Source organism: Marmota monax, unplaced genomic scaffold (assembly GCF_021218885.2).
Source record: "Marmota monax isolate L192 unplaced genomic scaffold, Marmota_monax_Labrador192_F-V1.1 WCK01_AAM20220418_F8-fsc00021, whole genome shotgun sequence".
Classification (NCBI taxonomy): Eukaryota; Metazoa; Chordata; class Mammalia; order Rodentia; family Sciuridae; genus Marmota; species Marmota monax.
In genome coordinates, this window is record NW_026695228.1 from 3,173,284 (window position 1) to 3,194,160 (window position 20,877).

General features: G+C 34.0%; 1 protein-coding gene across 1 annotated transcript in view; it reads left to right on the plus strand.

Moving 5' to 3' along the window:
- The window catches only part of Zcwpw2 (zinc finger CW-type and PWWP domain containing 2), a 131,497-nt gene that overhangs the window by 76,946 nt on the left and 33,674 nt on the right, over positions 1 to 20,877 (plus strand). The window contains exon 4 of the mRNA XM_046437664.2: positions 6,215 to 6,329. Within this exon, the coding sequence (XP_046293620.1) occupies positions 6,215 to 6,329 (115 nt within the window). The remainder of the gene's footprint in view (positions 1 to 6,214; positions 6,330 to 20,877) is intronic.

Sequence of the window (20,877 nt, forward strand, 5' to 3'; positions counted from 1 at the left end):
TAAATTTTCAAGTTGAACATTTATTTCATGAAATACTATAGTATTTTAAAATTGTACTGTTTTTCAGTGTTACGACTGTAAATCATTTATGCATGATATTCATTCATGAAAAACTTTATCCTAGTAATTAGTATAGGGAATGAATCTATTATGTTTAGTGAGATACTGACTCTGCTTATTTCTTGTCATCCCAGAGGTCATTCCTTGGCATATTTCAATTGAAAGATTATTGTAATGTTTTAAAGAGCTATGCTTTTTAAAATTTTTTTATTTGCTTTATTTAGTTATACATGACAGTAGAATGCATTCATGCACTTTGATATATCATACATAGATGGGATATAATTTCTCATTTTTCTGATTTACATGTTGTAGAATCACATTGGTGATGCAGTCATATATATTTACATAAAGTAATAATGTCTGTTTCGTTCTACTATCCTATCCCGACAGCCTCTCCCCTCCCTTCCCTTCACTCTTCTCTAACCAATCTAAAGTAACTCTGTTCTTCCTTAGGGCTCCCTGCCTTATTGTGAATTAGCATCTGCATATTAGAGAAAACATTTGGCTTTGTTTTGGGGATTGGCTTATTTCACTTAGCAAGATATTCTCCAACTTCATCCATTTACCAGCAAATGTCATAAAGAGCTATGTTTATGAAGATGATTGCAAACTTTTTTTGGTACCTTCTGTGGAATGACTCAATTAAATAAATGTGAATCAGTTCAACATGTCTTAAACGAGTTCATGAACTCATTTGACTGAATATTTTATATAGAGGAAAATTTGCTGTTTAGGGGGAAATATAGGATTTTTAAAAATAAGTTGAATTAATATGACTATTTAAAATTGTCCTAATTGCTAATATAATTATCCAAAGAAAGAAGCAAACATGAATAGATAGGAAAGGAAGAAAAAATTACATTATTAGCAGATGATTATATACCTGGGAAACCCATGGAACTCAAATGAAAAACTGTTTTAAACAAAGCTGTTATAAATAATAGAAAAGCTGTTAAGAAGTTAGCAGGGTGTTCCACATCTGTAATCCCAGCTATGTGGGAAGCTGAGGCAGGAAGTTCACAAGTTCAAGGCCAGTGTCAGCAACTTAGAAGACCCTATCTCAACAAAAAATTTAAAAAGTGCCAGGGATGGAATTCAGTGGTAGCATGGACAAGAACTTGGATTTAAAGCTTCAATAGTTAAAACATTTTTTTTTTACTAACAATGATTTGACAGATTGATAGAACAGTGGAGTCTACAAATAAAAGTATTTGGAAGAACAATTATGGGCAAGGTCATATTTAGTAAAAGCTGGGCCCAGTATTGTGAGCCTGTTGTTCTAACTACTCAGGAGGTTGAGGTAGGAGGATTACTTGAGCCCAGGAATTTGACATCAGACTGGGCTATGTAGCTAGACCCCCATCTTTAAATACTTAAATAAAAAAGTAAATAAGAAAAAAGTAAAATGGTTTTGTTTGTAAATGGTGTGGGTACAAATAGCTTTCTTGAGAAAAATGAATTTGGAATTATAAATCATACATACATCCATATTTAGTTCTAGAAAAATGAAAGGTTTAAATGTACAAAAAGAAAAATCAGAAGTACTAAAAGATAAACTATAAACAGGAAAATAATTGTAACATTTAAAGCAAAGGGCCAATCCCTTTAATGTGTAAAAATTTTTTACAAATCAATAAGAAATACCATTATAGATCTTAACGGAGTACTTGAACAGTCATTCCTTAGAAAGGAAAATATAAGTTGCTTTTAAAAATAATGAAAAATGGTCCAAATTGAAGAAATGAAAATGATCATAGAAAGAAATTATTATTTTTCCTTAAAAAATGTACCACATATCTAAAAACTTAAAACAGAAGTATTCTCCAGGATGTAAGGAAATATATTGTATGTGGCATCATAGATTGCAACCTCCTCATTCAAGAGTAATTTCACAGTACCTTCTAAAATTTAAAATATGCATACATTAAACCTGGCTATTTAATGTCTAAAAATGTATCCTTTAATAGACTTTCAAATGGGCAAAATATCATATGGATAAAATTTTCATTGAAGCATTGTTTCAAATTGTCTAATGTTAGAAACAACCTAGGGCATTGCTCCCAGGCACAGTGGAGACATATCTGTAATCCCAGTGACTTTGGAGACTGAGGCAAGGAGGATTGCGAGTTCAAAGCCAGTCTCAGCAATTTGGTGAGGCCCTAAGTAACTTAGCAAGACCCTGTCTCAAAAAAAAAAAAAAAATTAAAAGGGCTGGAGATATGGCTCAGTTGTTAAGCATCCCTGGGTTTAATCTCTGTTATCAAAACAAACAAACAAAAAACTAGGACATTTGTCAAATAGTGTACCTATGTATCTTGTATGTGGGTATGTATGTGTACATCTGTTTCCTCATTCCTTTGGTTGTCAGGCTTTAAGTACTGACAATTTCTCTCTACCTCTCTCTCTTTCCCCCCTCCCCCTTTCTCCATGTGTGTGTAGAGAAAGAGATTACCAAATTTTATATTAATTCTCTCTCATGAATTTCCTTATCCAATTGATATTTGATATCTCCATTTGGATGTCAGAGTTATCCTTCTTATGGACATGAATATGAGACATCTTGTACTTGGCATGCCGAAACTCCTCATCTTCCTCCCTTTTTTGAGCATACCTCATCTGAATGCATAGCAGTTTTCAACCTTTTACTCATTCAGCCTAAAAGCCCTAGAATCTTCCTCACTTTCTTTCATACTAGTTTTTGGTTGGTCCAGTAATTACTTTTGGTCAAATTACATCCAGAATCCTGACACTTTTCACCACAGGAGTTGCTACTTCATTAATCCACATCATCATCATTTCTTGCCTGGATTATTGCAGTGACTTCTAACTAGCTGTCCTGCTTCTCCACTTTTACCTGTACATTCTGTCCTCATCAATGCAACGAGAATAATTATTTTAAAACATTAGACAAAATCAAATGTTATTATTCCGATTATAACACTACAATAACATCTCTTTTGCTCAAAGTAATAGTCAAAGACCTTCTAGCAGCCTACAAGGACCTCCATGACCTGGCCCTTACTAATTTTCTGACATCATTCCCTATTACTCTCCCTCTATGTAATTCATCCTCTCAAACTGGATTTATGTGCATTAATGATAGGGGATTTTTTTTTTGCCTGAAATGCTCTTTCCTTGCATAGCTAAATAGCTAACTCCCCAGTCTCCTTCAGGTCTTCACTAAAATATTACCTTTTCAATGATTTATCCTGACCACTCTATTGCTTATCCCTCAGCATTTGTGATCACTCTTGTTTTGTCTTGTCTTTATTATATAGTACTTAGCACCTCTTATAGCTTTTACTCATTTGTTATGCTTGTAGTAGGTTGTTTGTCCTAACACGCTAGAATGTAAGTTTTATGCATTTTCTTCAATGATAGACCTTGAATATACAACATATATTGAATCAATAAGCAATTTGTAAGAAAATTTTAAAAAATATAAATATTCGTGTCCTTCTAAAATATATGTTCATACAAATTATTTAAATGATTGTAAATACATACAATATCTCTGGAAGAATACAAAGGAAACTATTAATTATGTTTGCCTTTGTGATAAACAGTATCCGGGATGGGAAGGCAGGAGCATTACATACTATTAGAATTTGAACCAGTGACTTCTTGAATTAAAAAAAAAAACAACCTACTTCAAAAATAAAATGCACAGTTGAGCCTAATCTGGTATTCAAAATTCTTTATAAAATAGAGCTTTTTGAGTTCCCTGAAAGTGTTCATTTGTATTACCACTAGGTGGCACATATCAACCAATAAGTTCTTAAAGGTTCCCAGGGAAGTTTTAAACAAAGCTTTCGGTTCCCTTAACTTACTCAAATTTATTTGGGCTATATCACATTGATTTTTTTTTTGGGGGGGGAACACTTTTTAATACTATACCCATAGGTATAGCATCTCTCCCACCCCTTCTCACCAAGGAGCACTTTACCCAACTGAGCTTACATCCCAAGCCCTCCTTCCTTCCTTCCTTCCTTCCTTCCTTCCTTCCTTTCTTTCTTATTTATTTATTTAGTGACAGAGTCTCCTTGAGTTGTTGAGGGTCTCCCTACTTTGCCTAGGCTGGCCTTAAACTTGCAATCCTTTTACCTAAGCCTCCTAAGTCTAGGATTATAGATGTGAACCATACCCAACTAGTAGCAACTTTTAGTGCCATATAAGCTTTAGGTGATTTTTCACTATACTTTATTACTTAAAATCATGAATGCTGGGAGCCATTAGCCAAGTAGGTATGACAATTTCCTTGCCAGCGTACCCCATGTTGCTGACATGTTGCAGTGACATTGAATGTACGTGACCTTGCTCAAGGACCAAGGCAGATTAGGGTGTTCCCGGTTTTAAGATAATCCTGTTTAGGGCGTTCCCAGTTTAGGTTCCAGGTTTAAGGTTTAAGATTATTCCTGCTGGGAATAGGGCGTATCCTGCTGCCTGAGTTCCCCTCCTGCTGCCTGAGTTCCCCTTGAGTTCTCACGGGATTCAGACAGTATATTTTGGAGATAGAAGCCCAGTGGAGGTGGATTTGGGCAGAGAACGTGGATTTGGGAAGAGAACGTGGATTTCCCCAGAACGTGACTGTAGACGGCTGGTGTGAGTTCGGGAATAAAGAGTTGCTGTTTGAATCTACAAGCTGTGTGGTGGCTCGTGATCGTGTGCCCAGCCAGACTGTGGCATTTGTGCCCAGCCAGACTGCGGCACATGAAAACATTGGAATTGTAGAAGTACCTCAAATATGCAAAAGCTAGCTTAGATAATCTTTTTTTTTTTTTGGCGGGGGGGGGTTACCAGAGATTGATCTTAGGGACCACTGAGCCACATCCTCACCCAGCCCTTTAGAGATAGAGTCTCATTGAGTTGCTTAGTGCCTCAATAAGTTGCTGAGGCTAGCTTTGAACTCTCAATCCTCCTGCCTCAGCCTCCTGAGCTACTAGGATTACAGGTGTGTGCCTCTGTACCTGGCTAGATATTATTAAAAGTAATTTAAAATTTCCAGTTTCAATAAATTGAATCTGCCTATATCTTTTTACTAACAAATACCTTAATGAATGAAATTTGTAGATCCTGTGTACAAAGGTGTACTTTTATTTGATAATATTGTTTTACTGCCTTTATATAAAATTAATCAACATCCAAAATAAAAGTAGCAATCACTTTCTGAATGCTTTTATAGTATGCAATGAGGTGTTAAGCAAATGAGTACTGTAGAAGTTACAAAGATGAAATATTATTTATTTCCTTTATCTTTGTAGGTTGTTCATTGTATGATGGTGACAGTCATGAGTACAAATAGCTATAATACAAGTCATAATGTAAAACACCATTAAATGAAATAATAACTGCAATAGGAGTAGATAGTTGATATTAATTTGGGGATTCCAAGAATACTGGTGGCATTTGAGAAGAGCTTTATATATAGTTTCATTCTATAAATTGAATATGGATGCTATAGTAATTTATATTTCTATGTAAAGGGTGAATTATGTTCTATGTCTGAGATAAAGTTATGATCTTTATACATAGATGGCAAATATGAATGAATAGAATGAATATCTATGTTTTTATGATGGTAAAATTTTCCAAAAAAAAAGTGGCATGCATTTTATAAATTGTAACAAAAAACATGGAAACCTTTCTGGCATTTTTTTTAAAGTTTGGAAAAATTATTTGATTAGATAATATTTATAGTCAGCTTTAACCCATGGATTCTTCATTTTCTAAAAAACTAAGTAAGCATGTAGAAAATGTGCTCTACCTTCATTGCAATTCTTTTTTCGTTCTTATATTCTAAAAAACTATTACCTATTACATAAGGCTCATGGAAGTTTATGGTGCACATATTATTAATATTCACATTTTCCAGATAACCAGGCACAAAAAGTTTAAGAAACCTTCTAAATATAAGATGAATCATAATATTAGCTCAGTGAGCTAAGCATCTGACTCTTTTGACTATTAGCTTGCAAAATTCCTACAGCTGCACTAAACTGTTAAGTCATAAAGCAACAATCACAGACCAAAGTCTGATAATATATTATACAATGCTCAAAGTAGATTTACTTCCAGCTCAATAGGTAAGTTTGGATTTTAAAATAAAATTACATATTTAAAAATATATCTTATTCTTTTTTGTATTTTTTAGCCAGGAAAATGTACAAATAAAAAGAAGTGGTATAAAAGTGCACTTCAAGAAGCATATCTATTCTATGGATATTCTCATGAGCAAAGACTGGAAATGTGCTGCCTGTCAAAGCAGGGTATATGAGTTTTTTGTTTTTACCACCCCAAAGAAGGATTTATTTATTTATTTAAAATGTTTACACATTTTAAAATCTCTGTATCTTTATAGGGAGATACTATGTCTGTGTCCATTGGAAAATAATTTTGCATTAATTAATAGCATGTATTTTGTCCTTGGAAGCTACTTTTGATGACAAAAAATATATTCTGTTAAAAACTGGGATAGTAATTAATGCTTCTGGTTATCTTTTTTATCTGTGCAGGTCCTCTTGTATATTTCAAAACCAATATAAATAATTCAAAATTAGAAACCATAGCTTTAAAACATACTTCTGATATGATAATTTTACTTGGATATGTATATTTTTTCAGAACATAGTATTTTGAAAATGTTTTATTTTTAGGTAAATTCAAGCCAGGAATAAAAGATGAACTATTATAATTAAGTAAAAATCTATTTCAAAGAAAATTCTCTTGAATCATAAATGTTATGGTTTATTTCTTAACCTAATTCATTAGAAAGATTATAATAGATATAACACATATTAAGTCTAAAAGATTATGATTGTCACATAAAAATGATAATTTTCAATAAACTTAAATATGTTGTAATTTTTTTTAACTTAGTGATCATAATTTTTATGTTTCACAAGGCCCCTTCTTTCTTTAGTACCTTAATTTCTAAAAAAGATTGCTCTGTGGGAAGATCTGGCCTTCAGTGATGACTAAATTTCAAAGAAATAGTGATTATTTTCTCCTTTGGAAAAGTTTTATGTATATTTTCAGTTAATTTATATGAAAATATTTTATTTGAGAAAAAGTTTAAATGTAACCCAACCACTTAAATTTAGGTTTTAAAGAAAATAAGTAGGTTTGAAAAGAATGGAAAAAGAATGATAAGCACACCACACAGGTTTATTCTGAAACCAGAAGAGACATTTATTGCCACAAATGCAATTTTATTCCTTGTGCTGAAAATATAATGTCTGTGTTTATTAGCAATAAAGGTTGAACTTACTCTATTGTCACAAATACAATTTTGTGTCTTGCACAGACTATATACAGTTATCTTGTTTAACTACAATAGGCCTTGAAATATTTTAACCATTAATACCTTTAAGTAATATAGTCATTTACTTTAAAGTTATATTACATCTATCTCCCACTCACAATACACTTGCTCTCACAATAAGTTTTGGAAATATATCTTGGCCAAGGTGTGTGCCAGGCTACTTCTGCCTTATGTCCTTTGGCATTTTCTATTCCGAGATCCTGAGGAGGCATATTTTTTGTTTGATTTTTTAGCAGTAGCTCATTTTCTTGATGAAAGTTTGATGATTTCTGCATGCAGAATTTGTAAAATTTAGTGTGATTCTTGGGAGCCATAAGCTGAAATGCTTTCATTTTTGTCCTCCAGGTGGCTAGAGTGGGGGAACATGAACAGATATCTAGGAGTTCCATCTTTACTATAGCAAGCTCACTCAGAGTCAGTATCTCTAAAATAGTCAATTTAATCCTTTGGTCTGCTTAGCATACAGTGTGGATTCTGGTACAGTATTTGACTTCTTATGTGTTCAAAAGTACTTTTGAGAGATAATTAGCCATTAATAAGATATTTCACAAAAGATGAGTACCTTAGAGACAACTCATTTATTTCATTCCAGCAAATTTGAGGATTTCTTCACCTAACAATTGCTTATTCTAACACAGAAATAATTCTACTAATATTTAGCTCGTATTCTTTGTACTCTACAGAAATTGGCACACTCTGATCTCTGATACAAGTCTTTCATTGTTGAAATATGCAGGATCATTAAATAATATGTAAATAAGATTCAATTAGACTATAACAAATTTCAAAGTTCTGTCTACATGATTTAGTTGCTCTTTTTTTTTGTTGTTCTTGAATTAACTATTGCTCCAACTTGGTGATTCTTTTAGTGGGGCTTGAAAGCTTTTTATAGGAACATTCATTATAATAGTATTTTTAAAAAATAGTATTTTAAAAATATAATAGTATTTTTATAATAGTATTTTAATCCCACTAACACTCAACAATCACTGATCCTTTTGTTACTATCTCCATAGTTTTGCCCTTTCCAAAATGTCATATAGTTAGACTTAAGTATGTAGCCTTTTCATATGGCTTCTTTCACATAGTAACATGCATTTATGTTTCCATGGTTTTTATAGCTCACTTAATTTTAGTACTAAATAATATTCCATTGCTTAGGATATAATGAATTATAGGATATAATGAATGTAATCTCTTTCTAACTCAGTTTCAGGATTTTTGTATTGCTTGTAAGATTGATATTTCCTTTTTAAAAAAATATTTTTAGTTGTAAATGGACACAGTACTTTTATTTATTTATTTTATGTGGTGCTGAGAATTGAACCCAATGCATCACATGTGGTAGGCAAGCATCTACCATTGAGCTACAACCCCAGTCCCAAGATTAATATTTTCTTACGTGGACTACATTTTATATGTTGAGCACATATAGGGATTAAACCTGGAACCTCATGCATGCCAGGCAAGTACTATACCATTTAGTTTTACCCCCCTGCCTCATGCTCTGTGTTTTAGAGTGGATGTGCCTATCTCTAAAAGTTTCCCCTCAGGATTATTCATTTCTTAAAATAGGCTTTATTTTTAGAGCAGTTTTGGAATGAGTGGAAAGTACCAGAGTTCCCGTGCACTTCTTACAGCCTCACCCACTGTCAGCATTTCATGGTTTAGTTGTTATATCATTATCCTCCAAACTCCATAGTTTACTTTAAGGGTTACTGCTAGTATTATTCTGTGGGTTTTAATCACATGTATTCAACATTGTAGTATCACATACAGTAATTTCACTGCCTTAAATATCTCCTGTGCTCCACCTATTCATCTCCCCCTCCTACTAACTCTCAACAATCACTGATCCTTTTGTTACTATCTCCATAGTTTTGCCTTTTCCAAAATGTCATATAGTTAGACTTAAGTATGTAGCCTTTTCATATGGCTTCTTTCACATAGTAACATGCATTTATGTTTCCTCCATGTCTTTATGTGGTTTTTATAGCTCACTTAATTTTAGTACTGAATAATATTCCATTGCTTATATGTACTATAGTTTATCATTCAACCTCTTAGGAACATCTTAATTGCATCCAAGTTTTGTCAGATATGAATAAATATACTGTAAACATTAAAGCACAAGTTTTTGTGTCAGCATAAGTTTTCAGTCCCTCTTGGAAAATGCCAAGAGGCATGATTCCTGATCAAATGATGAGAATTAGTTTTATAAGAAATCATCATAATGCTTTCTAAAGTGGCTGTACCACATTGCATTTCCATCAGCAATAAATGAGACATCTTATTGTTTCACATTTTCACCATAATTTGGTGTTGTCAGTTTTTTGGGGGTTTTAGCCATTCTTATAGGTATGTAGTATTTTCTTGCTGTTTAATTTACAATTCCCTAATTACATATAGTGTTGAATATCCCTTCATATGTTTATTTGCCATCTTTATATTTTCTTTGGTGAGGAATCTATTCAGATCTTTTGCACAATTTTAAATAAATTGTTCATTGTCTTAGAGTTTTAAGAGTACTTTTAGCTGAGGATGCTGATGCAAACCTATAATCTCAGCAGCTTGAGAAGCTAAGGCAGGAATAGCTCGAGCTTAAGGTCAGCCTCAGCAATCTAGTGAATCCTTCAGCAACTTAATAAGACCCTCTTTCAAAATAAAAATAAATAAATAAATGCCCGTGAGTCAAATACCTGGTACCTAAATAAAATAAATAAATAGTTCTTAGCATATTTTGAATACTAGCCCTTTATCAGGTATGCATTTTGCAAACATTTTCTCCATTCTACAGAAGGTCTTTTCATTATCTTTTTTTATTGATTTAAAAAACATAAATGACAGCAGAATGCATTACAATTCTTATTACATGTATACCGTACAATTTTTCATATCTCTGGTTGTATATAAAGTATGTTGACACCAATTCATGTCTTCATACATGTACTTTTTTTGTTTGTTTGTTTGTTTTACTTTCTTTTTTTAAATTTTTATTGTTGGTTGTTCAAAACATTACATAGTTCTTGATATATCATATTTCACACTTTGATTCAAGTGGGTTATGAACTCCCATTTTTACCCCATATACAGATTGCAGAATCACATCAGTTACACATCCATTGATTTACATATTGCCATACTAGTGTCTGTTGTATTCTGCCTTTCCTATCCTCTACTATCCCCCCTTCCCTCCCCTCCCCTCCCCTCCCCTCTTCTCTCTCTACCCCCTCTACTGTCATTCATTTGTCCCCCTTGTATTATTTTTCCCTTTCCCCTCACTCCCTCTTGTATGTAATTTTGTATAACCCTGAGGGTCTCCTTCCATTTCCATGCAATTTCCCTTCTCTCTCCCTTTCCCTCCCACCTCTCATCCCTATTTAATGTTTTTTTTTTAATTTTTTATTGTTGGCTGTTCAAAACATTACATAGTTCTTGATATATCATATTTCACAATTTGATTCAAGTGGGTTATGAGCTCCCATTTTTACCCCATATACAGATTGCAGAATCACATCAGTTACACATCCATTGATTTACATATTGCCATACTAGTGTCTGTTGTATTCTGCTGCCTTTCCTATCCTCTACTATCCCCCCTCCCCTCCCCTCCCCTCCCCTCCCCTCCCCTCCCCTCCCCTCTTCTCTCTCTGCTCCCTCTACTGACATTCGTTTGTCCCCCTTATATTATTTTTCCCCTTCCCCTCACTTCCTCTTGTATGTACTTTTGTATAACTCTGAGGGTCTCCTTCCATTTCCATGCATTTTCCCTTCTCTCTCCCTTTCCCTCCCACCTCTCATCCCTGTTTAATGTTAATCTTTTTCTCATGCTCTTCGACCCTACTCTGTTCTTAGTTACTCTCCTTATATCAAAGAAGACATTTGGCATTTGTTTTTTAGGGATTGGCTAGCTTCACTTAGCATAATCTGCTCTAATGCCATCCATTTCCCTGTAAATTCTATGATTTTGTCATTTTTTAATGCAGAGTAATACTCCATTGTGTATAAATGCCACATTTTTTTTTATCCATTCGTCTATTGAAGGGCATCTAGGTTGGTTCCACAGTCTTGCTATTGTGAATTGTGCTGCTATGAACATCGACGTAGCAGTGTCCCTGTAGCATGCTCTTTTTAGGTCTTTAGGGAATAGACCGAGAAGGCGAATAGCTGGGTCAAATGGTCATTCCATTCCCAGCTTTCCAAGAAATCTCCATACTGCTTTCCAAATTGGCTGCACCAATTTGCAGTCCACATCCTCGCCAGCACTTGTTGTTGTTTGACTTCATAATGGCTGCCAATCTTACTGGAGTGAGATGGTATCTTAGGGTGGTTTTGATTTGCATTTCTCTGACAGCTAGAGATGGTGAGCATTTTTTCATGTACTTGTTGATTGACTGTATGTCCTCCTCTGAGAAGTGTCTGTTCAGGTCCTTGGAACATTTGTCGATTGGGTTGTTTGTTCTCTTATTGTCTAATTTTTTGAGTTCTTTGTATACTCTGGATATTAGGGCTCTATCTGAAGTGTGAGGAGTAAAGATTTGTTCCCAGGATGTAGGCTCCCTATTTACCTCTCTTATTGTTTCTTTTGCTGAGAAAAAAACTTTTTAGTTTGAGTAAGTCCCATTTGTTGATTCTAGTTATTAACTTTTCTGCTATGGGTGTCCTATTGAGGAATTTGGAGCCCAACCCCACCGACTGTAGATCGTAGCCAAATTTTTCTTCTATCAGACGGCGCGGCTCTGATTTGATATCAAGTTCCTTGATCCATTTTGAATTAACTTTTGTGCATGGCGAGAGAAAGGGATTCAGTTTCATTTTGTTGCATATGGATTTCCAGTTTTCCCAGCACCATTTGTTGAAGATGCTATCCTTCCTCCATTGCATGCTTTTAGCCCCTTTATCAAATATAAGATAGTTGTAGTTTTGTGGATTGGTTTCTGTGTCCTCTATTCTGTACCATTGGTCCACCCGCCTGTTTTGGTACCAGTACCATGCTGTTTTTGTTACTATTGCTCTGTAGTATAGTTTGAAGTCTGGTATGGCTATACCGCCTCATTCACACTTCCTGCTTAGCATTGTTTTTGCTATTCTGGGTCTTTTATTTTTCTATATGAATTTCATGATTGCTTTCTCTATTTCTACAAGAAATGCCGTTGGGATTTTGATTGGGATTGCATTAAACCTATAGAGAACTTTTGGTAATATCGCCATTTTGATGATGTTAGTTCTGCCTATCCATGAACAGGGTATATTTTTCCATCTTCTAAGATCTTCTTCTATTTCTCTCTTTAGGGTTCTGTAGTTTTCATTGTATAAGTCTTTCACCTCTTTTGTTAGGTTGATTCCCAAGTATTTTATTTTTTTTGAAAATATTTTGAATGGAGTGGTTGTCCTCATTTCCATTTCAGAGGATTTGTCGCTGATATACAGGAATGCCTTTGATTTATGCGTGTTGATTTTATATCCTGCCACTTTGCTGAATTCATTTATTAGCTCTAATAGTTTCTTTGTAGACCCTTTTGGGTATGCTATTTATAGAATGATGTCATCTGCAAATAGTGATAATTTAAGTTCTTCTTTTCCTATTTTTATGCGTTTAAATTGTTTCGTCTGTCTAATTGCTCTGGCCAGTGTTTCGAGAACTATGTTGAACAGAAGTGGTGAGAGAGGGCATCCCTATCTTGTTCCAGATTTTAGAGGGAATGCCTTCAATTTTTCTCCATTCAGAATGATGCTAGCCTGAGGCTTAGCATAGATTGCTTTTACAATATTGAGGTATGTTCCTGTTATCCCTAGTTTTTCTAGAGTTTTGAACATAAAGGGATGCTGTACTTTGTCGAATGCTTTTTCCGCATCTATCGAGATGATCATATGGTTCTTGTTTTAAAGTCTGTTGATGTGGTGAATAACATTTATTGGTTTCCGTATATTGAACCAGCCTTGCATCCCAGGGATGAATCCTACTTGATCATGGTGCACAATGTTTTTGATATGTTTTTGTATCCGATTCTCCAGAATTTTATTGAGGATTTTTGCATCTAGGTTCATTAGAGATATTGGTCTGTAGTATTCTTTCTTTGAAGTGTCTTTGTCTGGTTTAGGAATCAGGGTGATGTTGGCCTCGTAGAATGAGTTTGGAAGTTCTCCCTCTTTTTCTATTTCCTGAAATAGCTTGAAAAGTATTGGTATTAGTTCCTCTTTAAAGGTTTTGTAAAACTCTGCTGTATACCCATCCGGTCCTGGGCTTTTCTTAGTTGGTAGTCTTTTGATGGTTTCTTCTATTTCCTCAATTGATATTGGTCTGTTTAGGTTGTCTATATCCTCCTGACTCAATCTGGGCAGATCATATGACTTAAGATATTTATCGATGCCTTCACTATCTTCTATTTTATTGGAGTATAAGGATTCAAAATAATTTCTGATTATCTTCTGTATTTCTGAAGTGTCTATTGTGATATTGCCTTTTTCATCCCGTATGCTAGTAATTTGAGTTCTCTCTCTTCTTCTCTTCATTAGCATGGCTAAGAGTCTGTCAATTTTATTTATTTTTTCAAAGAACCAACTTTTAGTTTTGTCAATTTTTTCAATTGTTTCTTTTGTTTTGATTTCATTAATTTCAGCTCTGATTTTAATTATTTCTTGCCTTCTACTTCTTTTGCTGTTGTTTTGCTCTTCTTTTTTTTAGGATTTTGAGATGAAGTATGAGATCATTTATTTGTTGGTTTTTTCTTTTTTAAGGAATGAACTCCAAGCAATGAATTTTCCTCTTAGAACTGCTTTCAATGTGTCCCATAGATTCCGATATGTTGTGTCTGTGTTTTCATTTATCTCTAAGAATTTTTTAATTTCCTCCTTGATGTCTTCTATAACCCATTGATCATTCAGTAACCTATTGTTCATTCTCCAAGTGATGTATGCTTTTTCCTTCCTTCTTTTATCATTGATTTTCAGTTCCATTCCATTATGATCAGATAGGATGCATGGTATTATCTCTACTCCTTTATATTGTCTAAGAGTTGCCCTGTGACATAATATATGATCTATTTTTGAGAAGGATCCATGTGCTGCTGAGAAAAAAGTGCAACTGCTTGATGTTGGGTGGTATACTCTATATATGTCAATTAAGTCTAGGTTATTAATTGTGTTATTGAGTTCTATAGTTTCCTTATTCAACTTTTGTTTGAAGATCTGTCCATTGGTGAGAGAGGTGTGTTGAAGTCTCCCATGATTATGGTATGGTGGTCTATTAGACTCTTGAACTTGAGAAGAGTTTGTTTGATGAACATAGCTGCACCATTGTTTGGGGCATAAATATTTATGATTGTTATGTCTTGTTGGTGTATGGTTCCCTTGAGCAGTATGTAGTGTCCCTCTTTATCACTTTTGATTAACTTTGGCTTCAAATCTATTTTATTTGATATGAGTATGGACACTCCTGATTGTTTCCGAAGCCCATATGAGTGATATGATTTTTCCCAACCTTTCACCTTCAGTCTATGTATGTCTTTTCCTATCAAATGCATCTCCTGTAGGCAGCATATTGTTGGGTCTTGTTTTGTGATCCATTCTACTAGCCTGTGTCTCTTAATTGGTGAGTTTAAGCCATTAACATTTAGGGTTATTATTGAGATATGGGTTGTTCTTCCAGCCATATTTGTTTATTTATATTACTAAACATGGTTTGTTTTCCTCTTTGATTATTTTTCCCCCCTTTACTGTCCTACCTCCCGCTGTTGGTTTTCATTGTTATTTTCCATTTCCTCTTCCTGTAATGTTTTGCCGAGGATGTTTTGAAGAGATGGTTTTCTAGCTGCAAATTCTTTTAACTTTTGTTTATCGTGGAAGGTTTTAATTTCATCCTCCATCCTAAAGCTTAATTTCGCTGGATACACAATTCTTGGTTGGAACCCATTTTCTTTCAGTGTTTGAAATATGTTATTCCAGGATCTTCTACTTTTCAGAGTCTGTGTTGAAAGATCAGCTGTTATCCTGATTGGCTTACCCCTAAATGTAATCTGCTTCCTTTCTCTTGTAGCTTTTAAAATTCTCTCCTTATTCTGTATGTTGGGCATCTTCATTATAATGTGTCTAGGTGTGGATCTCTTATGATTTTGCACATTCGGCGTCCTGTAGGCTTCTAGGATTTGGGAATCTGTCTCATTCTTCAAGTCTGGGATGTTTTCTCGTATTATTTCATTGAATAGATTGCTCATTCCTTTTGTTTGGACCTCTATACCTTCCTGTATCCCAATGACTCTTAAGTTTGGTCTCTTTATATTATCCCATATTTCTTGGATGTTCTGCTCATGGTTTCTGAACAGTCTTGCTGAGCTCTCTATGTTCTTTTCCAGTTGAAATACTTTGTCTTCATTGTCTGATGTTCTATCTTCTAAGTGTTCTACTCTGCTGGTAGTATTCTCAATTGAGTTTTTAAGTTGGTTTATTGCTTCCTGCATTTCTAGGATTTCTGTTTGTTTGTTTTTTATAACCTCTATCTCCCTGTATAGTTGATCTTTTGCTTCCTGGATTTGTTTATGTAATTCATTGTCGAAGTGATCTTTCATTGTCTGATTTTGGTGTCTAATGTCTTCCTTGAGACTCCAGATCATCTGAAGCTTGTATATCCTGAATTCTTTATCTGACATTCCATCTGCTGCAGCTATTACCTCTTCTAATGTTGAGTTGACCTGCATTGCTTGTGGTCCTTTCTTTCCTTGTCTTTTCATACTGCTCGCGTTTCTTTCTGCTTGGTGAAACTGTTGTGTTTTTGAAATTTTCCCCCTATATATTTATATTGCTGTTGTATAGTTGAAAAGTCTCCCTTGCAGGGGTGGGCGGCGGCTGTGCTCCTCCTCCAATTGGGGTGATCTGTCTACCACGCCGACGGGCCGCTGGGCCTGTTGTGCCAGTCGGTCGCAGGTCTGCCTACTTTGCAGGCGCGGGAGGCGGCTGTGCTCTGCCCCTACTCCAATTGGGATGACATGACTACCATGCCGGCAGGCCGCTGGGGCTGTTCCGGGCGCGGGCAGCGACTCTGCTCTGCCCCTACTCCAATTGGGGTGACGTGACTACCGCGCCGGCGGGCCGCTGGGCCTGTTCCGGGCGTAGGCGAAGGCTCTGCATTTTGTATGATTTTGTTCCCTTTACATTCAACAATTATACTTTTTTGAAAACTTGTAGTAGTTGCTTTAGAGTTTGCAGTATGCATTTATAACTAGGTCAAGTTCACTTACAAGTCACTGTACTCCTATATGGCTAGTGAAAACACCTTATAGTAACAAAATATTCCTAATTCTTCCCTCTCGGGCCATGAATCATTACTGGCATTCATTTTGCTTACATATAAGCATATGGAATCATATTTATATTCATATATAAACATACACAGAAGATATGTATGTGAGTATAAATAGCCAAGTGTATTATTATTTTTAATATTTTGAATAAATTGTTATTAGATCAATTAAGAAAAATAAAAGTCTTTTTTTTTAATTTGACCTCCACCATTCATTCTCTGTTTTTTTTAAAACATAGATCAGAGTTCTTTTAATATTTCTCATACGGCAGGTCTACCAGAAAAAAAAAAATTCCTTAATTTTTGTTCATTCACAGAAGTCTTTATTTCTTTTCTTTTAAAGGATTTTTCAATATGATATTGAATTTTAGGTTGATTTTTTTCCACTAACACTTTATTCACTCTCTTATTGCTTATGTGGTTTCTGAGGAGAAGTTAGTTATAATTTTCATCTTTGCTTCTTTATGGGTAAGGTGAGGTTTTTTTCCCCTTCTGAATCACTCAAGAATTTTTTCTTCTTTAATTTCCTTTATTTTAACATAAATAAGACTAAGTGTAGATTTGTTAGCACTTATCTTGCTCAGTATTTCTCTGAGTTTTTGGACCTGTATTTGGTGCCAGATATTAATTTAGGGGAAATTCTGTGAAATTGTTTTTCAAATCATTTCTTTCCTGTCTCTCATTTTTCTTCTGGTACTCCTGTTATGTACAAATTACAGTTTTGTGCTTTTCTGGTTGTCTCATATTTCAGTATTCTTTCCTCTCTCTTTTTTTGCCTCTTTTATTTTTGATTTTCAGTTTTTGTAGTTTCTATTAATATATCCTCAAGTTAAGAGTTTCTTTCTTCAGCTGTGTCTAGTTTGTTCATTAGCTCATCAGAAGCATTCTTCCATTTCTTTTGATCCTCCAGCATTTTTTTGATTCTTTCTTAGAATTGCCATCTCTTTGCTTATATTTCTCACCAGTTCTTGCATGTCATCTGCTTTTTATATATTAACTATAATTGGCTTAAATTCACAATCTGATGATTACACTATTCCTACCAAATCTGATCCAGTTCTGATGCTTCTCTGTCTCTTCAATTTGTTCATTTTGCCTCTTAATATGCCTTATAATTTTTATTGAAAGATGAGCATGATGTCTTGAGTAATAGGAACTATAATCATAATCCTTTACTATTACAATGCTAAGGCATGAGGGGAGGGGAAACATTCTATAGTCCCATGATTAGGTCTCATTTCTAGGCTATGAACTTTGTTTCTTTTTTTCTTAATTCTCTTCTGTCTCTCTCTCTTTTCTTTTTTTTTTTTCATTCTTTTTCTTCACCTGTTTAGGTGATAAAGAACAACCCGAAGGGGCTGGGATTGGGCATTTGCTTCCCTCAGGTTAGTTAGGCTGTGAAAAAACCCAGTATGTTAGAGGGTTTCATTTGAGGATAGGCCTTGTTCAGTTTTAATTATTTGTCAGGATTGATATTTCTATCTTTTAATTATAATAAGATACACTATTTTTTTAATTTTCATTATTGGTTGTGAGGATTGAACCCAAGTGTGCTTTAACCCAAATGTGCTCTGGTACATTTCCTCCTCATCCTGCTAAAATCCTGGGAGAATTTTCTCTATGCTACACAGTGAGAATGTGGTGGACCTCCTGGGGGAAAAAACTCACAAAAGTGTTCCAAACTCTCCCCCTATTTTTCATGACAGGGTGTCCCTGGAGTTTTTATCATTCAGGTTTGTCCATACTGAGCTTCCAGCAATATATCAGTTCAAGTTCAAGTTTTCCTATCCCTGTACAGTTTCCATGGAGATCTCAAGTAAGTAATGATTCTCTGTATTTGTGTATTTCTCCAAATTTTGTAGGACAGGTGTGCCATATGAAGTGAAGTCATTTTACTTCTCAGAGGAATCTAAGAATTGTTAATTTTTCAGTATGTTCAGCTTTTAACATGTTGGGATGAAGTAGCAACTTCAACTTCATCCCAACATGTTAAAGTTGTTAAGACATACCAGCAGCTGGACTGTCTTCTACCTATTTAAGAAAGTAATCTAAGCTGTCACATTTAAAGCACAAACTAATAGTTTTTCAGAGGCTATCAATGGACATGTTTAAAAAAATATATATGGGGATGGGGGAGAAGCCATTGAATTATGTTTCCATTTATATTCCTCTCTAATATGGTTGTAATTTTTTTTTTTAAATTACCATCAATTTTGGGACCCAAAGCATCATTTCCTCTACTCATTTAGAACATTTTTATATACTACCTGCTGCTCCTCTTTTGTACTTCAAAAATATGACTTGGCTACAACTCAGAAGAGGAATAGATACTCTTCATTATCCAAATCTACATTGCTTGTCAACTGTTTTTTACTCTTTATTGTGAGATTCCTTACATACAGAGATTTCTGAAGAAAATCTTTCACACTAGAGAAAATTTGGCACTTAGAAAGTGGTTAATATTGCTGAAGTTGAACACTGACCTCCTGTTATTAGTAGAGAAATCACTAATGGTCATAATGTTTCGAGTATTATTTAAGAATTTCCCTTTGGTGTTTGAAAATCACTGTGACTGATGCTTCCCAAGACGTTCTCCTGTTATTGGGAGATGATTCTACAGCTATTGAACATAAAAAGTTACTTGAACAACATTCTGGATATTTCTCTTCTCAATCTTCTCTATCTCTGAATTGGAAAAATTCCCTAAGAATGACTATATTTTGAGAGGAAATATAGCAAATGTCTATTACGTTTTTATTAACTCTCTGTATGCTAACAGAGTTGATTGAATCCCATTTTATTTTTTGAGTTGCTTTTCTCAGTTTTAATTATTTGTCAGGATTGATATTTCTATCTTTAATTATAATAAGATCCACTGTTTTTTTTTTCTTTATTGGTAGTGGGAATTGAACCCAAGTGTACTTTAGTACTGAGCTACATCCACAGTATTTTATTTTTTTGTTCTGAGAAAGGGTCTCAGTAAGTTTCTTAGGCTGTCTTAAAACTTTGTGATTCACAAGTCACTGGGATTATAGGCATGCACTACTTTACCTGGTGTCACTGATCCCTTTTATAAAACTAGAATATATTGTGGGATTTTGCCTAATTTTTTCTTATATCTTAAAATATTTGTCTATTTTATTATTACTCATTAATCTATCCAGTTTTGTTTAAAAGACTGAAATAATTAAATAAAAGGATAGTGGATTAACCTAAAAAAGATGATTCAACAGTGAAATATATTATACTATTTTTCCTACTATTCCAAACGTTAAAATCTACCTTCATACATACACACCTACGTATCCATAGTATCTTATTTTAAATGGAAGTAAACAGTTGATTGTCTATTATTTTTCAGAAATTATTTTGGGAACTTTTTAAACATGAATTTTATTATTTAAATCTCCCAATATAACAATGAGGTAATAGTTATACCTCTAGTTTATCAATAAACTGAGGGTCTAAGAATATATATATGTTGTCTTATATCTTGTAGCTTATACTAAGTAAATGCTTAGTTTATGTTAATAAATTTCATTAACTTGTTGGGTAAAATGTATATTTCAGATTGATGTAAGATTTTGGATAAAATGCATGTATACTTGTTATAAATTATATCAAGTACCCACTGCATGTAAAATTTTGTCCCTACTTTTGAGAAATAATCTAGTCTTGCAGAATTCTTAGACGTATGCAAAAGTAACAATAATATGAGGAAGAAATTTCCATAGCTTAAGATGACTAAGAATTTGCAAAATAAGTGGAGATGTTTCTTAGTTGGAGGAATCATCTCTAATGGTGGATGGTCTTGTACTTTCATCTGTGGGAAGAACAGGTATTTCAGGAGGAAAGATCATCTCAAGCATATATTTAGATATGTAGAAGGAGTGTTTATGTGTGACAGTTGTAACTATGAATATGATTAACAGCTTAGGTGGATTTTCATGTTTGATACCAAATAGTTTTTGTCAAAATATTAGCACACATATATTGAACATACCAAAATAATATCCTGGAATAATTTTCTATAATCAATTTCGTTACTAATTATTCTGGTTTTAGTAATAGTAGCATAAAAAAAGGATTGGTAGTCCCCATTCTTTTTTATTAATTTATTTAGATATGATAGTGTAATGCATTACAATTCTTATTACACATATGGAGCACAATTTTTCATATCTCTGATTGTATGCAA